Source organism: Phyllobates terribilis, unplaced genomic scaffold (genome assembly GCF_046119375.1).
Source record: "Phyllobates terribilis strain yellow unplaced genomic scaffold, ASM4611937v1 Scaffold_3__8_contigs__length_932513732, whole genome shotgun sequence".
NCBI lineage: Eukaryota > Metazoa > Chordata > Amphibia > Anura > Dendrobatidae > Phyllobates > Phyllobates terribilis.
The window spans coordinates 72,466,651-72,483,171 of NW_027362763.1; the positions used below are offsets into that span (position 1 = coordinate 72,466,651).

General features: G+C 46.0%; 1 protein-coding gene across 2 annotated transcripts in view; it reads right to left on the reverse strand.

The window, feature by feature from the left end:
- Window positions 1–5,098: 5,098 nt before the first annotated feature.
- Window positions 5,099–16,521, reverse strand: part of LOC141258851 (cysteine-rich venom protein-like) — a 62,304-nt gene continuing 50,881 nt past the window's right edge. For both annotated transcript variants that reach the window (XM_073674032.1, XM_073674033.1), the window contains 4 exons: window positions 12,826–12,968; window positions 11,990–12,084; window positions 10,299–10,384; window positions 5,099–5,846 (listed from right to left, as the gene is read on the reverse strand). In XM_073674032.1, the coding sequence (XP_073530133.1) occupies window positions 5,719–5,846; window positions 10,299–10,384; window positions 11,990–12,084; window positions 12,826–12,968 (452 nt within the window). In that variant the 3' untranslated portion in view covers window positions 5,099–5,718. The remainder of the gene's footprint in view (window positions 5,847–10,298; window positions 10,385–11,989; window positions 12,085–12,825; window positions 12,969–16,521) is intronic.

Sequence of the window (16,521 nt, forward strand, 5' to 3'; positions counted from 1 at the left end):
ATCCTGCTCTTTTGAACCGAATGGACTATTTATCGCTCCAACTTCAATATTCGGGAATTGAAACTCATGTGGATTGGACATCAAGCTGACCATTCCTTTCTTCATTGTTTCCATGTACAAATGATCTGTGTACTGTTACATGAATTAGTGACACTGTCCGACTATGTGGAATGCAACTTTAATATTGTACCCCTAGATTGCTATTTTCCCACACGTTGGCACTTTATATTTAAATCTTGGATTCTGATTTTAATGGTGTTCTCAAATCTAGCCCTATGGCTTTTCGGGAGCACCCTGCAAACGGGTTTGGATAATCTTAATTTAACATACTCTGTGTGTGTCATGCATATGTGGCACCCCAGGGGTCTGGTTTCCACAGTAACAACAATGTTATGTCTGAGAGCAGGTGGGAGGTCTCTTGGTCAGGAATCCTATGCATGCCACACCTCCTGCCCAGTCCTGGGAGGGGAAGAACTTCCCCTATATAAACCTAGGGCTGAGGCAGGGTTAGAGAGTTCAGAGGGAGAGTTCAGCCAGGAGGGCTGACAGGGAGCTGTGGCTCCGGCTGGGCCCAGCTCCTGGGCCATGCCAGAAGTAGAGAAGAGAAGCAGCATAGGAAGAAACAACAGGAGCTCTGTGGGAGCAGTGTTACAAAGAGTCAGGGGCTGGCAGCTGCAGAGCTCGCCCTGACTGAGAAGATTTCTTACCGGACCCGGAGTCCGAGGCTGTGGGGACTAACTCCTACCCAGCAGCAGAATCCGTCAGGCAGGGGATTTCAGGTCCTCTGGCCAAGAAACCCGAAGGCACAGTCACACGCATGGGACCAGCACCGCCGTCGTGGAGCGGAAGCTACTAGAAGGCCCCGAGTCACCGGCCATACGGGTGAGCACCACATGGTACACTCAGGGACGTGGGCTACTTATACTCGCTTCTAGCAAGGTAGCCAGAAGAGTATCGTTAGTTTGGGAGGCCTACAACTCCGCCTGGCCAGGGGAGATCCCATCTGCTCAAGGACTGACCAGGCCCCAACCGCTAGCCAGTACTCCGGGAGGGTCTATCTTTGTCATCAGTAAAGGCCCTGAACTACACCGCATCGTCTCTGAGTGGTTCCTGCTACCCCCATCATCCACGTCGGCTGCCCTGAGGCCATACCCCTCCCGTTGGGGGTTATACTATCACGCTGCACAATCCTACCACCGGCCTCAGCGGTCTGCCCTGCAGCGGCAGCTCCATAGCTGCATTCAACGGGTGGCGTAGTCGTCCATCATCTACCGCTGATACAGCGCCACTTAGTCTGACTCCCTGGGCACGGACCGGGTCACCGCCACGAGACTACAACCCTCAACAGATCCGGCTCCGGGTAAGCTCCCGCGTGCGCAACGCAGCACGACACCGGCCCAGGGGCGCGTCAACTTTTGGCGTAGTCGGCAGGATCTCGTGCCCGCAACCACCGGGTACTGCGTGCCTGAAAAAGACTGTTCAAACTTACCTGTGGTGAAGATTCCCGCCATCCGGCGCCATCTTCCGCTTCCTTCCCGCCATCGGTGGAGTTTTCCCGCCATCCGGCGCCATCTTCAGCCTTCTTCCCGCCACACGTGGAGTTTTCCCGCCATTGGACGCCATCTTGAGGACGCCGCGCGGGAAGAAGAGGGGCGTGGACTCCGAAAGCGCGCGAGAACTGAAGCCCCGCCTCACGTCCGGACGTTGCGTAAGGTCCTGGAAGGAGCCCAGCAGACGCCGACGTCACAGGAGCGCGACGGAAGGTCCTCAACCCTGACGATTCACTGCGGAGCCGCGGCCTACGGAAGAGGATCATCGCAAGGTAGGCCACGGTCCACTAGGGGGGAGAAGGATGCCGGATACGGAGGAGAGCTTCACCGCTTCAACCCCCGCCAGCGCCACCGCTGTTGCGGTCATGCCTTTCACCATGCCCTATATCCCGGGGGCAGCCTGGCTACCCCAGTACTCAGGGGAGTCACATACCCTGCATGACTTTAGAGAAAAGCTGGATAGCCTCTTCCAGGTGTACCCCCTCACAGAGGAGCAAAAAGTGAGCATCCTGGTGGCCCAATTAACCGGGGCAGCCCAAAGGGAGGTAAAGTCCTGGCCACCTGGGAGGAGGACTGTCGCAGAGATACTAACCCAGCTAACCGAGGAGGAGCTGCAGTACTACCAATACGAGGAAAGCCAAGAGGACCCGGACGGGTCTGAGGACTACCCTCAGGAGGGAGCACAAAGAGGACATAGCTACTGAAGGGAAGTAGCGTGAATAAAGAGCTGTAAATAGTTACCCGTAAGGGTACAAGGACTGCTGCTAATTAAAATATGGTCCCCGTTGGGATTAGTGAATTGTTCCCCATGTGCCCCTATCTTAAACCAGGCTGACGACTGTGAGCAGCCATTCCTTATCCCCACTGGCCGAGGACTGAGAGCGGCCATATCCTGTAAATAATTATGTGTTTCTAGTAATTTATGGGAGTCTTTGGTGGATTTACCGGGAATCCTTTGTGTATAGTTGGAGCGTAACCCAGGACGGACTAAAGACTGTTAAGGACTCGGGGCAGGACAGACCCCTACCTGGTTACGTCTCCCTGTTTTGGTGAAATGGACACCTTGCTTTTCTTCAAAGACTGCACCCGGTTGCGGACACTCCGTAACCATCTTAATGTGTTTTTCTTATTGTATTATTATTGTTTATACCTTGTTATGTTTTTCTAAAAATATGTTTAGTCCCGGAGTACTAAATTTCACTAGGGGGGAATGTGGCACCCCAGGGGTCTGGTTTCCACAGTAACAACAATGTTATGTCTGAGAGCAGGTGGGAGGTCTCTTGGTCAGGAATCCTATGCATGCCACACCTCCTGCCCAGTCCTGGGAGGGGAAGAACTTCCCCTATATAAACCTAGGGCTGAGGCAGGGTTAGAGAGTTCAGAGGGAGAGTTCAGCCAGGAGGGCTGACAGGGAGCTGTGGCTCCGGCTGGGCCCAGCTCCTGGGCCATGCCAGAAGTAGAGAAGAGAAGCAGCATAGGAAGAAACAACAGGAGCTCTGTGGGAGCAGTGTTACAAAGAGTCAGGGGCTGGCAGCTGCAGAGCTCGCCCTGACTGAGAAGATTTCTTACGGGACCCGGAGTCCGAGGCTGTGGGGACTAACTCCTACCCAGCAGCAGAATCCGTCAGGCAGGGGATTTCAGGTCCTCTGGCCAAGAAACCCGAAGGCACGGTCACACGCATGGGACCAGCACCGCCGTCGTGGAGCGGAAGCTACTAGAAGGCCCCGAGTCACCGGCCATACGGGTGAGCACCACACGGTACACTCAGGGACGTGGGCTACTTATACTCGCTTCTAGCAAGGTAGCCAGAAGAGTATCGTTAGTTTGGGAGGCCTACAACTCCGCCTGGCCAGGGGAGATCCCATCTGCTCAAGGACTGACCAGGCCCCAACCGCTAGCCAGTACTCCGGGAAGGTCTATCTTTGTCATCAGTAAAGGCCCTGAACTACACCGCATCGTCTCTGAGTGGTTCCTGCTACCCCCATCATCCACGTCGGTTGCCCAGAGGCCATACCCCTCCCGTTGGGGGTTATACTATCACGCTGCACAATCCTACCACCGGCCTCAGCGGTCTGCCCTGCAGCGGCAGCTCCATAGCTGCATTCAACGGGTGGCGTAGTCGTCCATCATCTACCGCTGATACAGCGCCACTTAGTCTGACTCCCTGGGCACGGACCGGGTCACCGCCACGAGACTACAACCCTCAACAGATCCGGCTCCGGGTAAGCTCCCGCGTGCGCAACGCAGCGCGACACCGGCCCAGGGGCGCGTCACATACCCCTTATGGTTTTTTTTTTGTGCACATGGTCACTTTGTCTGCACAGCTATACGTATCATTGGAACAGCTATGACTAGCCCAGTGCGTGATTTTCCCTAACTGGACTTGACAGCAGGCAATACACATATTTATTTGGGAGCGAGAATGACCGTGGGTAGTGCGCATTCATCATCTCGGCTGCGTCTTGCGGCAACCCACTCCCTGTCTTGATCTTACCCTCGCATTTCGTGGTCCAGGCCTGGCACCGGCCGGATCACGTGATGGCCTTGGTGAGTGACAGGTGGTGGGACGGCCGCAATTGCGGCGTGATGCGGGCGCATGTGCCGGATGCCTTGTCATCATTGTACAAATTTGATCATGTGGCCTGAAGGTCCTTGGAGATAAATTGTGACACAGGATGTGTGTTCAACCACGCCCCCTGAGGAAGCTTTACGGCGAAAGCGCGCATTTGGGGTTGGGCTGGAGACCTGCCACAGCACTACACTATGGGTACGAACTGTCTCTTTATTTCACTTGATTTTTACCACTAATGGAGCAATTTTTGCACTCTGTTTGCTCTTCTGGTATCCATAACCTGTGTGGCTGCCTCATAAATATATCTATGGAGGTTTTGAGGTATTAGGGGTATCGTAGGACCTGTACTAGATAGAAACCCTATGGCTGATATTGTTCATTATTTATGGGTTAATCATACTGCCATTTATCTTTGAATGATCTATCCTTGATTCACCTCCAATTGAGGCATTTTTTTCATATGATATGTGTATTGTCTTGCCTCATCTCTACTGTGCCCCTACTGTGCAGCTGACTTCAGCCATATTTTTGTGCCTAGTGGTTGGGTGCTCTGTTCTTGCACTGGGTTGCTTTATACTTTCACCTCATATTGTGTGATCTAAATCATGTATGCAATCTTTTAATAAGTAATTTAATAAAAATGTTGTTTTTTATACCAGCTTTAACTCAGTGTTCTCCCTCTTTTTTTTTAAGTTTATTGTGAGTTGTACAGCTTAAATTTAGGGCACTTGTCTCTTTTTCTGATTGCAAAACTGGGAATGTATCTCTCGAACATATATGTATTTATTTCTGCACATTATTGAACATTTTAGCATTGTGTATAATCTCAGCATAAGTTATCAAACAGTAACTGAAATTTTTCTAGCAAGAGTGTACATACTTGTGTAGGTTCTTGGGTGTCCCTTAAACAAAATCTAGGGTGCACCCCTGTAGGAGGCCATACAACCAAAAAATAAAATAAAAAAAACAACAGATATTGACTAATATTTTGATTTTATTTTTCCATTTTGCTTACACAGACCATGACAATCATAAGGGATTAAAAAATAATTTCTCTAAAGGGAATATGTTAAAGCACCACTCAAGCGTTTTTTTTTTTATTTCACAGCTGGAGTGGTGCTTAAAATCTAAGCCCCCTGCCGCCAGTCTGATACTCACCTTCTGGTGTTTTCATCTGTTTTTGCCTCCGTTCCAGTCCATATCCAGCAGTTTGTGACCAGTTGGCTCCTCCAGTGTTTCATGGAGAGAGCCGGAGGTCACTAATCAATGTAAGTCTTGCTCTGGTCTTCATAGACTTGCATTGAAAGCCTGTGATGTAACTTTTGACTTCTGGCCAATCAGAAGCTGCGCTCATAAGATGGTATGGAGCGATGCCGAAAAGCAGTGAAGACGCCAGAGGTTGAGTATATGACAAGGGGCAGGGGACTTACGTTTAAAGCAGCACTTCAGCGGTGAAAAAAAACAAAATGCTGGAGTCGTGCTTTAAATAACTGCTATTGTGATATTTAAAAAATTAATAGTAAAATTAAAGATGAATCATCTGAACTTGTAGGGACACAATTACTGGAATGGGAATACTGAAAAGCAGAGGGTCACTTATTTTATCTCTCCTTTTGTGCACAAACAGCTACCAGGGCAGCTGCTAGGCATAGATTTGTCAGTGTTACAATTAGTTTGGAACTTTGGGCAGTCAGCAAAGTAGTCTTGATATGGACAACCATTTGCTGAAAAAGAAAAAAAAAACAGTTTACAGTATATTGCATAACCCAACAATACAGAGGGGGTCACCTAAAAGAAAATATACTCCTCACGGACCCACTCTTATAGGCTTTTGGCAGTGACACCCAGTTTAGAGGATTCATTGTGACTATGAATTACTAGGACTCCATGTCATGCCACGTTTCTTCTAAAGAGTCTACTGGTAGACAAAAGTGTAGCCACAAGAAGCTTCCCCAGTGTTAATAATCATAAAATAATTAATAGTAGTTAATAATTATCACAAAGGAGTGTGGTAATTAAAGGAGCGGTTTAATTAAAGGAGTGGTTTATTTAAGAGTGGTCTAATAAAAGGTATGGTCTATTGCAAGGAGTGGTTTAATGAAAGGAGTGGTCTAATGAAAGGAGTAGTCTAATGAAAGGAGTGGTCTATTGCAAGGAGTGGTCTATTGCAAGGAGTGGTCTAATGAAAGGACTGATTTATTGCAAGGAGTGGTCTATTGCAACGACTGATCTATTGCAAGGAGTGGTCTAATGCAAGGAGTGGTCTAATGCAAGGAGTGGTCTAATGAAAGGAGTGGTCTAATGAAAGGACCAATTTATTGCAAGGAGTGGTTTAATGAAAGGCATGATTTATTGCAAGGACTGATTTATTGCAAGGAGTGGTCTATTGCAAGGAGTGATCTATTGCAAGGAGTGATCTATTGCAAGGAGTGATCTATTGCAAGGAGTGCTCTAATGCAAGGAGTGGTTTAATAAATGGACTGATTTATTGCAAGGATTGGTCTAATGCAAGGAGTGGTCTAATACAAGGACTGATCTATTGCAAAGAGTGGTCTAATGTAAGGAGTCGTCTATTGAAACGAGTAGTCTAATGAAAGGACTGATTTATTGCAAGGAGTGGTCTATTGCAAGGAGTGGTCTATTGCAAGGAGTGGTCTATTGCAAGGAGTGGTCTAATGAAAGGAGTGGTCTAATGAAAGGAGTGGTCTAATGAAGGGACTGATCTATTGCAAGGAGTGGTCTAATGAAAGGAGTGGTCTAATGAAAGGAGTGGTCTAATGAAGGGACTGATCTATTGCAAGGAGTGGTCTATTGCAAGGAGTAGTCTAATGAAAGGACTGATTTATTTCAAGGAGTGGTCTAATGAAAGGAGTGGTCTAATGAAAGGACTGATTTATTGCAAGGACTGATCTATTGCAAGGAGTAGTCTAATGAAATGAGTGGTCTAATGAAAGGAGTGGTCTAATGAAAGGAGTGGTCTATTGAAAGGACTGATTTATTACAAGGAGTGGTCTATTACAAGGAGTGGTCTATTGCATGGAGTGGTCTAATGCAAGGAGTGGTCTAATGAAAGGACTGATTTATTGCAAGGAGTGGTCTATTGCAAGGAGTGGTCTATTGCAAGGAGTGTTCTAATGTGAAGAGATCTAATGAAAGGAGTGGTCTAATGAAAGGAGTGGTCTAATGAAAGGACTGATTTATTGTGACGCGCCCCCAGGGCCATGGGGTACTCAGCAGCCGGGCCTCCGGTTGCCAGAGGATATCACGGTGGCTGGCCCGGTCCGTGGCCCAGGGCGGTCACTCAAAAAAGGGGATATTATATATATGGGGATTTGGGAAAGTTTGTGACGCCACCTGTGGTGTCTGGAGATGATCACCAGCGCTGCTACAGTCCTGTGAGGCAGATGTTACGGCAGCTTGAGATGGGACGGCTCCCCACAGGTGGAGCAGGCCTCAGGGCAGTGTGGTGGTGGAGAGTAGGTCGCACTGGGCGTTGTAATGCAGGGGAACGATAGTGCCGATGAAGAATAGACGGAGGCAGTGCAGTGCAGTCATCCAAGACTTTACACACAGTTCTTTAGACACAACACAGGTGCACTTTACAGTTAAAGGCCTCCCTCGTCGTGCTACGTTCACTGGACAGAGGTTCAATCCTTCCTCAGGCAACTTGGGAATACCTGGCAGAACCCCACTTTCTCGTGTTCCTATTTTGATAGTCTTTACATTGGTCCTTCTCCCTCCTGCTCTGTGCTGCCCACTCTCAATCCCGCTCGGGTGCTCTGAAGTCCTTCCTGTACGTTGGATCCGGGACCTCCTTGACCCTCCTGGGGGATTAGAATGCTGCAGCGATCCCTCTGTCCTCTGACAGATGCGGGGAGTACGAGTGCCGTCCTGCACGTGCCGTACCCCTTGGGATCCTTTCTGTAGAACGGAGCCTACTCCCTGCTCCCCTCCGGGGCCTTCTGACCTGGCCCTAACTGTGGAGCAGATCTCATAATGAGACTCTGCTCCCGGACTGTTCCTCCGAAGAGTCCCGAGCTGTACTTCTGAACAGCTCCCTAGAACTGACAGGACTACTCCACTACTGAACCACCCTCCTAAAATGGCTTCCCTATTTTATACTCCTACTAAAATGCTTCCTCAAACTACTTCCTCCACCCACACACACTACTGGTTACCCCTGCCTTTAGGTTCCCCCCACTCCAGCCAGGGTCAGGGCTCAGCAGAAACATACATTGCGTCTTGCCCCTCCAGTCAGCCTGGAGCAGTGTAGTGTTGGATGTAGGTGTTGGGGTTCCGTGCAGCACTCCCTCCTTACCTGAGAGAAGGGAGGCACCACACCTCTGGGTGAGGTGCAGTACCTCTGTGGCGACTGAACCCTCAGGGGCGCCACAATTGCAAGGACTGATCTACTACAAAGAGTGGTCTATTTCAAGGAGTGATCTATTGCAAGGAGTGATCTATTGCAAGGAGTGATCAATTGCAAGGAGTGGTCTATTGCAAGCAGTGTTCTATTGCAAGGAGTGGTCTAATGTGAAGAGATCTAATGAAAGGAGTGGTCTAATGAAAAGAGTGGTCTATTGCAAGGAGTGGTCTAATGAATGAGGTGATCTAATAAAAGAAGTGGTGTAATAAATAGAGTGGTCCAATACAGATATTGAATAGCTGTAAATATCTACTTTAGTGGAAAATGTTCAATGCCCATTACTCATCCTCACAAAAAAAAATTAAAGGAGCATCTTGAAATACATGAATTTTCTGGCACTATAATGTGTGCACTGTGAAAACTAATGTAATGGAGGCAATATAGGTTCCTATGCCTATTCGGGTACATTACTTGACTGTATAATGTGGGCTCCATGGAAGCTAGTGCTATGGGTGCAAGGTAACTCCTTGTGCCTATTCAGATATATTACATTACTAGATTATGTATAGAACTTGGAAGGCAAATGGTACAACCATTAGTAGTCCACTACTAGTAGTCATGCTGTTTGCTGGTGGACTCCTACGGGATGTTCCCCCACAGATGCTGATTGTATGAACATGGTGAGCTCTATCTGGACTGTGTTGTTACTTGTTTATGTAATTCAGGCACTGTGGGAGCCGATGTTAAGGGGACAATGGAGCTTTCTGTTCTTATGGCTTACTTACCTTAGGATTGTAATATTTGCCTTGTGGAAGATAATGTTATGGGGCAATTCTGCTTAATGTTCCTATTGAGACACTTTAAGTGGTAATGTAATGTGATCATTTAGAAAATCATTGTTACAATTGCATTGTTGTTTCTTGTATTTATGGTGACAAAAAGCACCTTAAAATGTAATGTGGACACTATGAAAGCAAAATTTATGGAGGCAATGGGACTTCCTGTGCTTACTGGGGTGCAAAAAAATCGGTTCCTCCCGCGAACATCCCTGATTTGCCACGCTGTCATGCAGATAACATATACATGACAGTGTGGCAAATTAGGGATGTTCATAGGCGGAGACGATTTTTTTGGCATGAACAAGCCGGAACCACGAACACGAACTCGAATTTGAAATGCCGAACAAATTCGCTCAACACTAGTTAAGGGTAAGGTAGCTTACTGCCTTTATCAGATGCATTACCTGGCAATATGACATGAATATTGCTCAATCTACTGATATGGGGCAATATGGCTTTCTGTATTTATGAGGGTACATTATCTGGCAAAATGATGTGGGCACTGTGGAAGCTAAAGTTGGGGAGTAGTTTGGCTTCTTAAGCTTATGAGGATACTTTTCTGACAATATGAGGCTGGTGCTATGGAAGCTAAATTTTGGCTGGCATTGTCGATCCCTGTGTTTATGGTAGTATGTTATGTAACAATGTGATGCGGATGATAATATTATGGGGGCAATATGGCTTCCTATGATTTACTGTTTATAAAGTGGGCAATGTGGAGGCTAATTTGTTGGAGGCATCCTGTTCTTATGGGGGAACTCTGCTTAATGTAAATGATTGCACAATAAGGGTAATACGGCAGATGACTATTACCTGTGATACTTCAAAGTCAGTATGTGAACCTCACTAGAACTGATGTTATTTAATTCTCTACACATATCCCCATATTATGGATTATAATCAAAATTGTCAGAATTTACCAAACAGGGAAAACTAAAATAAAATGTAATATTTTTCCTATAAGAACTTACTGCAGAGATTGTTTTCACATGAATTGGGGCAGTCCCCACATGTCTTCCCTTCCTTCCAGGGACAAAGTATGGAGCCTTTGTTTCCCCTGTAAAAGGAAATATAAATGGTAACAACAATATTAATACATATATGTAAGAGAGTAATTAAATGGGGCCCCAGCACCTAAAATGTCCTTCTTAAATACCTATCTTTATACCCTATCCAATTAATTAGCTTTATTGTAAAATACCCTACCCTGTCCTCTTATCCTGCAAATCTCTAAATGTGTTTTTTACTGTACCTCCTGAGACTTTCCATTTGAGTGAAGTCTCAATTATTACATCACAGGAGGTTGGAGCCACTTTCCTGCAGTGTCTATCACCCTTCCTGGAAAAGAATATTATAAAGTTGAGATGCTGCAGTTACTCACTACAATTTCTTGCATGGCTGCCTTCTGGATCCATGGTGATAGACGCTGTGGGAGATGTGAGTGCAGCACCGGCACTTTGCTTCTGAATCCTCTGTGGGAGGTTTTGTGAAACAAGATGTCATCAGGGGGCAGAGATAGATGCAGTGAATGACATCATCCCTGTCCCACAGCTTCTAGCACTGCACATAAATAAGTCATTAGCAGGTGGCGGTGTGACAGAAGCAATGAGTGACACCAACGCCACTCCTGGTTGATGATTGGTTTGAGGACAGTGCTAGAAGCTGTGGAGCAGTGCTGGTGTCACTCACTGCTTCTATATCAGCACCCTGCTGATGATTTGTTTGAAGTCAGTACAAGAAGCCATGGGGCGTTGCTGGTGTCAATCAGTGCTTATACCTCTGCCCCCTGACAACAACTTTCAGTTAGAAGCTGTGATGATGGGGGTCAAAGCTGAGTGCCAGAGCTGCACTCACCTCTTCCACAGCATCCATCACGCAAGATCCAGGACGCCTTATCAGAGCGACCATGCAAGAAACCATAGTACGTAACTATAACATTTATCCCTGATGACGTCCTGTTTCAGGAGGAGCGATGGACGTTGCGAGGAGTGAGTGCAGCTCCAGCCTCCTCATCCTCCAGGATAACCTACAGAGAGACTGTTCTCTGATGGAGAGTGGAGGATGCGGCTTCACTGCAAGTTTGTTCTATTAAGGACCCTGATATCTACTACTGATGAATCTTTAATAGGGGTAATGCATAGAGTCAAAAGTGTACTTATTCCAGATAAGTAAAGTGACTCGTTTACTCTTGGTTTATATATGTCATATATACATTACATGTGAGGTTATTGGTCATGATGTCTCTTTGAGAATTATTCTCCTGCTTTGCCATTCCTTCTTTTCTCTAAATCTGAACACATTAGTCCTTGATTTATTTGGTGAAATATAGGGAGAAGTGTAGGGCATTTTATAATAACGCTAATTACAAAAGTGGTGAGGATGTAAAGATAGATATTTAAGAAAGATAATTTAGATGCCAGAACACCCCTGTAAGTGAGGTACTTGGTGGGGCATTTCCCTCAAATGCTGGGAGCCAGGAGGTGCACCAATGGCAAGCTACGCAGCCTTGACCTGTGTATTTAGATACATGGTTAGGGCAATGAACTGATTCATTGCCTGGAGTAAAGGGAAGCCTAGCTACAAATTCTAACTTTCTACCTTTAAACTGGAATCTTCCATCCTTCACCTGTGATGTAGAAACCATTCCACAATTGATACTTACGCTGGACAAACGTGACACACATAAATATATTTGCTAGGGCCACTTGCGCATTCGGCTAGGTCACATCCCATTTGATAGGAAGTTGCCCACATCAGCTGAAATATTCAAAAATTGCATGCACGTATTTAGCATTGGATTAAAACCAGCATTGCAAATATTAAATATACTGTTTTATTGGGCATATTAATTTACCATTTGTGGAATGCAGCATAAAGGGGAATCATTCAGGTCCCCTGACTGTCACCATTTGCTACTATAGCAGTATTGATGCAGATTTATTTAAGTGGACGAGGTGTTTTATTTGCTACACTGACGCTGCAGTGTTTGAAGAATTTACTTTTATCCTGAACTATTGCATATATTATTGAAGTAAGACTAGTTTGCAAGGGCGTCCCTTCTCCTAGACTAGTCCGGCCCCAGCTCTTCTAATCACCCCTCCCTGGTCATGGTTTATAGCTTGCATTATAAGTGCTACTATAATCTCTATTGGTTTCGGGCTGTCAGATTCGAGGCAGGACAAGCCAACGGGAATATACTAGTCCTGACTCATTAGAATATAAGACACTACAAGATATAGCTTCATTTTTCAAAAATTAGCAGCATTAGTTTGACACATAAAACATTTTGTCAAGTTAAAGAAATCCAAACGCTCTTTTCACAGAAATTGGGCTGAGATGTAACACCAGCCATAACCCATTTCTATCTTACCCTCTCTAGGACCCATTTAGCAAGGACACTTCCCTAAAGGGCCAGATATACTATATATGTATAAAATATACTTTTTTCATGTCAAGAGATTTTTCCACTCAAAAAAAGTCCTAATGGAGGCCACATACCTGTGTGTAATGACCGACCTCTAGAGTAGATACGGCCCCAAATCCATATATAAAGTCCACATATTCACTGTGCCAAGAATCAATAACAGTAGACCAGGGGACCATGAAGCTAGATAGAAATACTTGTTCTCCACACTTGAAATCTGAAAAGATGAATGTTACAGGTAAAGGTACAAAACATTGAGAAAATACACAAATAATAGATATTTCCAACAAATACTCCCGTCCCCGATCTTATGATGCATCATATTCAAAGAGAAAAAAACAACCTATGAAAAAATGAAAAATATGTAATGAATGATTGATATATATATATATACTGTATATATATATATATATGTATATATATATATATATTATATATACAGTACAGACCAAAAGTTTGGACACACCTTCTCATTTAAAGATTTTTCTGTATATTCCTGACTTTGAAAATTGTACATTCACACTGAAGGCATCAAAACTTTGAATTAACACATATGGAATTATATACTTAACAAAAAAGTGTGAAACAGCTGAAAATATGTCTTATATTCTAGGTTCTTCAAAGTAGCCACCTTTTGCTTTGATGACTGCTTTGCACACTCTTGGCATTCTCTTGATGAGCTTCAAGAGGTAGTCACCGGAAATGGTCTTCCAACAATCTTGAAGGAGTTCCCAGAGATGCTTAGCACTTATTGACCATTTTGCTTTCACTCTGCGGTCAAGCTCACCCCAAACCATCTCGATTAGGTTCAGGTCTGGTGACTGTGGAGGCCAGGTCATCTGGCGTAGCACCTCATCACTCTCCTTCTTGGTCAAATAGCCCTTACACACCCTGGGATGCTCCTCTGCTCCCTTAACTACTCTTTTCTCTCTCTTTGCCTCGGCCACACTCACGGCCCTCAACACACAGCAGCTCATGTTCTGCTTCTTCACTGGTCTAAGTGCCAGCACACTCTGACTACCTAACTCCACCCTCCATATATATATATATATATCCCTAACAGGCTCCCTCTGGTGGTATGAGGTGGAAGGGTGGATATGTTTGTTTGTAGTGAGGGCCTCTTGTGGAGAAGTCCGTCCATGCACCCTTTTGGGTCCTGTGGCACCTGTGGTAGCAGGGTGCCACAAATGAGTCAGGGTTTGGTGACTCCGGGAGGACGTTACCCACTGACTGCATTGTTCCCCCTGGACAGATGGTGGAGGAGGATAATGATATGGGCTGTTATCAGGAGTCACCATTGCCCTCTTAGTTTCAGTGATGGGAAATATTAATGCTTCAGCGCAAGACATTGTAGACAATTGTAGCTTCAGCTTTGTGGGAAGACCCTTTTCTGAGATATATATATATATATATTAGAGCTAGGCAGGCAGTATATGTGGCAGAGTGCAGTACATACGGAACAAGAGGCTCCATTCCAGTTCAGTCTGCTGCTGCTGCTGTTACAGATATTTCTAAAATAGCCCCAGGTCTCAGAGGCCAGGGATAATTATTTTTTTGATCTTAATCCTGATTGTTTGGTTAAAAAGCAATCCAGAGAAAAACGTTTTTCTGTTTTTTCATTTGCTTGTTGCCACAGCAGAATACAGCCAGATTCTTTCCATATTAAAGTGATAAAAATCCAGAAATTTGTAGTGAACGTGGAAAATACTGACCTCCAATTTTGTTGCAGTGTGTCAGTGAAGTTATTGACACCAGGTCGCTGTGAACAATACAGTAGTAACCTAAAGGCCAGCTATTTAAAAATTGTGGTTTTCCGTCACACGTATCGCATATAAGTTTGCTCCATATTCAGCCTGCATGTAAATTTTGTTGCAGTGTGTTAGTAAAGTTATTGACACCAGGTTGCTGTGAAAAATAGTAACCTACAGGCCAGCTATTTAAAACTGTGGTTTTCCGTGACACGTATTACATATCACTGCGGTTCAAATCCAGCCATTTGTAGTGAACGTGGAAAATATTGATGGGGAAGTGGACGTGATGGTGCATGCAGAGGACGAGGCCGAGGCCGTGGACAAGCTGAGGCCGTGTCCCAATTAATACTGGACCGCAGAACACCACTATTGAACACAGAGCAGTGTGAAAAGGCTATTGGTTGGATAGCAAATAATGCTTCCAGTCACTTAGACATCACTACCACCACCACTCTGTCTTCCATATATCGCTGACGGCACACTGGGTTATCATAGTGGAAGCCGGGACTCGTCCTCCCAACACGTCCTCCGAACACCGAGGATTGCGGGCCCTGAGTCAATCAGGGTTGCCCCCACATTCTACAGCTCTTGCATCTCCTTCTCCTCTTCAGAATCCATCTCCGAAATTACCACTTCAGTCGCAAGCTGGAAGCACTGCAGCACTGCCTAAGCCAAGCGGCAACAGACTGTGCTGAAGCTAATATGCTTATGTGACAAACCACACAACGTTGAAGAGTTGTAGACAGCTCTGAAAGAGCAGGCAGATCTTTGTCTGACACCGCTGAACCTACAGCCAGGCATGGTCTTGTGTGACAATGGCCGAAACCTTGTGGCGGCTCTGAGGTGAGGCAAACTCACACACGTACCATGCCTGAACCATGTGCTTAACCTCATGGTTCAGCGGTTTCTCAAAACCTACCCTGATCTGTCGGATTTGCTTGCCAAAGTATGTCGCCTGTGTACCCATTTTAGAAAGTCAGCTACAGATTCCGCCACACTTGCCGTGCTTCACCAGCATTTGCAGCTTTCGGCTCACCGACGGGTGTGTGATGTCCCCACACAATGCAATTCTACATTGCAGATGTTGGAAAGGATTTGTGAGCAGAATAGGGCAGTTGTTGACTACCAGCATCATCAAGGCCATCGGTATTCAGGTCGGACTAAGCACATAAAATCTCAGGAGTGGACATGGATGTCAGACATCTGTACCATCCTCCAAAACTTTGAGGACTCCACCAAGATGACGCCATAATTAGCATCACCATCCCTCTTCTCAGTCTTCTGAAATGCTCTCTGCTCTCAATTAAGAGGATGCATTGCAGACGGAGCACGATGAGATGGGGCAAGTAACCATACAGGGTGATTACACACAACCCAGCCTCATCTCATCCCAATGTGGATTGGGTGACAATGAGAAAGAGGAGGAGAAGGAGGAAGAACAGGAGCTAGTTTCCTGCACTATAGACAGTAATACCTGCACAACTGCCATACTGTCTGTTCAGCGTGTATGGCCTGAGGACACGGAGGAGGAGGAAGAGGAGGAGGATGAGAAGGAGAGCATGGTCAGTCATCCTCTTGGTGAGGACACGGAAGTCTTGCCTCTTTGCAGTCTGGCATACTTGGCTGAGTTTATGTTACACTGCCTTTCCCTTGACCCTCGCATTGTCCAAATTTTGGGTGACTTTACTGATTGGTGATGCTTCTAGGCCCACGCTACAAGGAGAACTTTATATCTCTCATTCCTTTGCAGATAGGCCTAATAAAATGGGGCAGTATGAGAAGGCCCTTGTTGCGGAATTAGTGAAAAAATTCCCATCGGAAAACGCTGGCGGCAGAGGTCACAGTTCGTTGCACAAACAAGGAGTACAGGTGAGAGAGCCACAAATGCAATCCAACAGAGGTAGGGGATCACTGTCAAAGTTCTGGGACAGTTTTCTCAGACCCTCCCATCGCACAGTCCCTGAGGCAAGGGGATACTCGCACAAGGAGTGCAAAGTTTCGGAAGATGGTGAGGGAGTA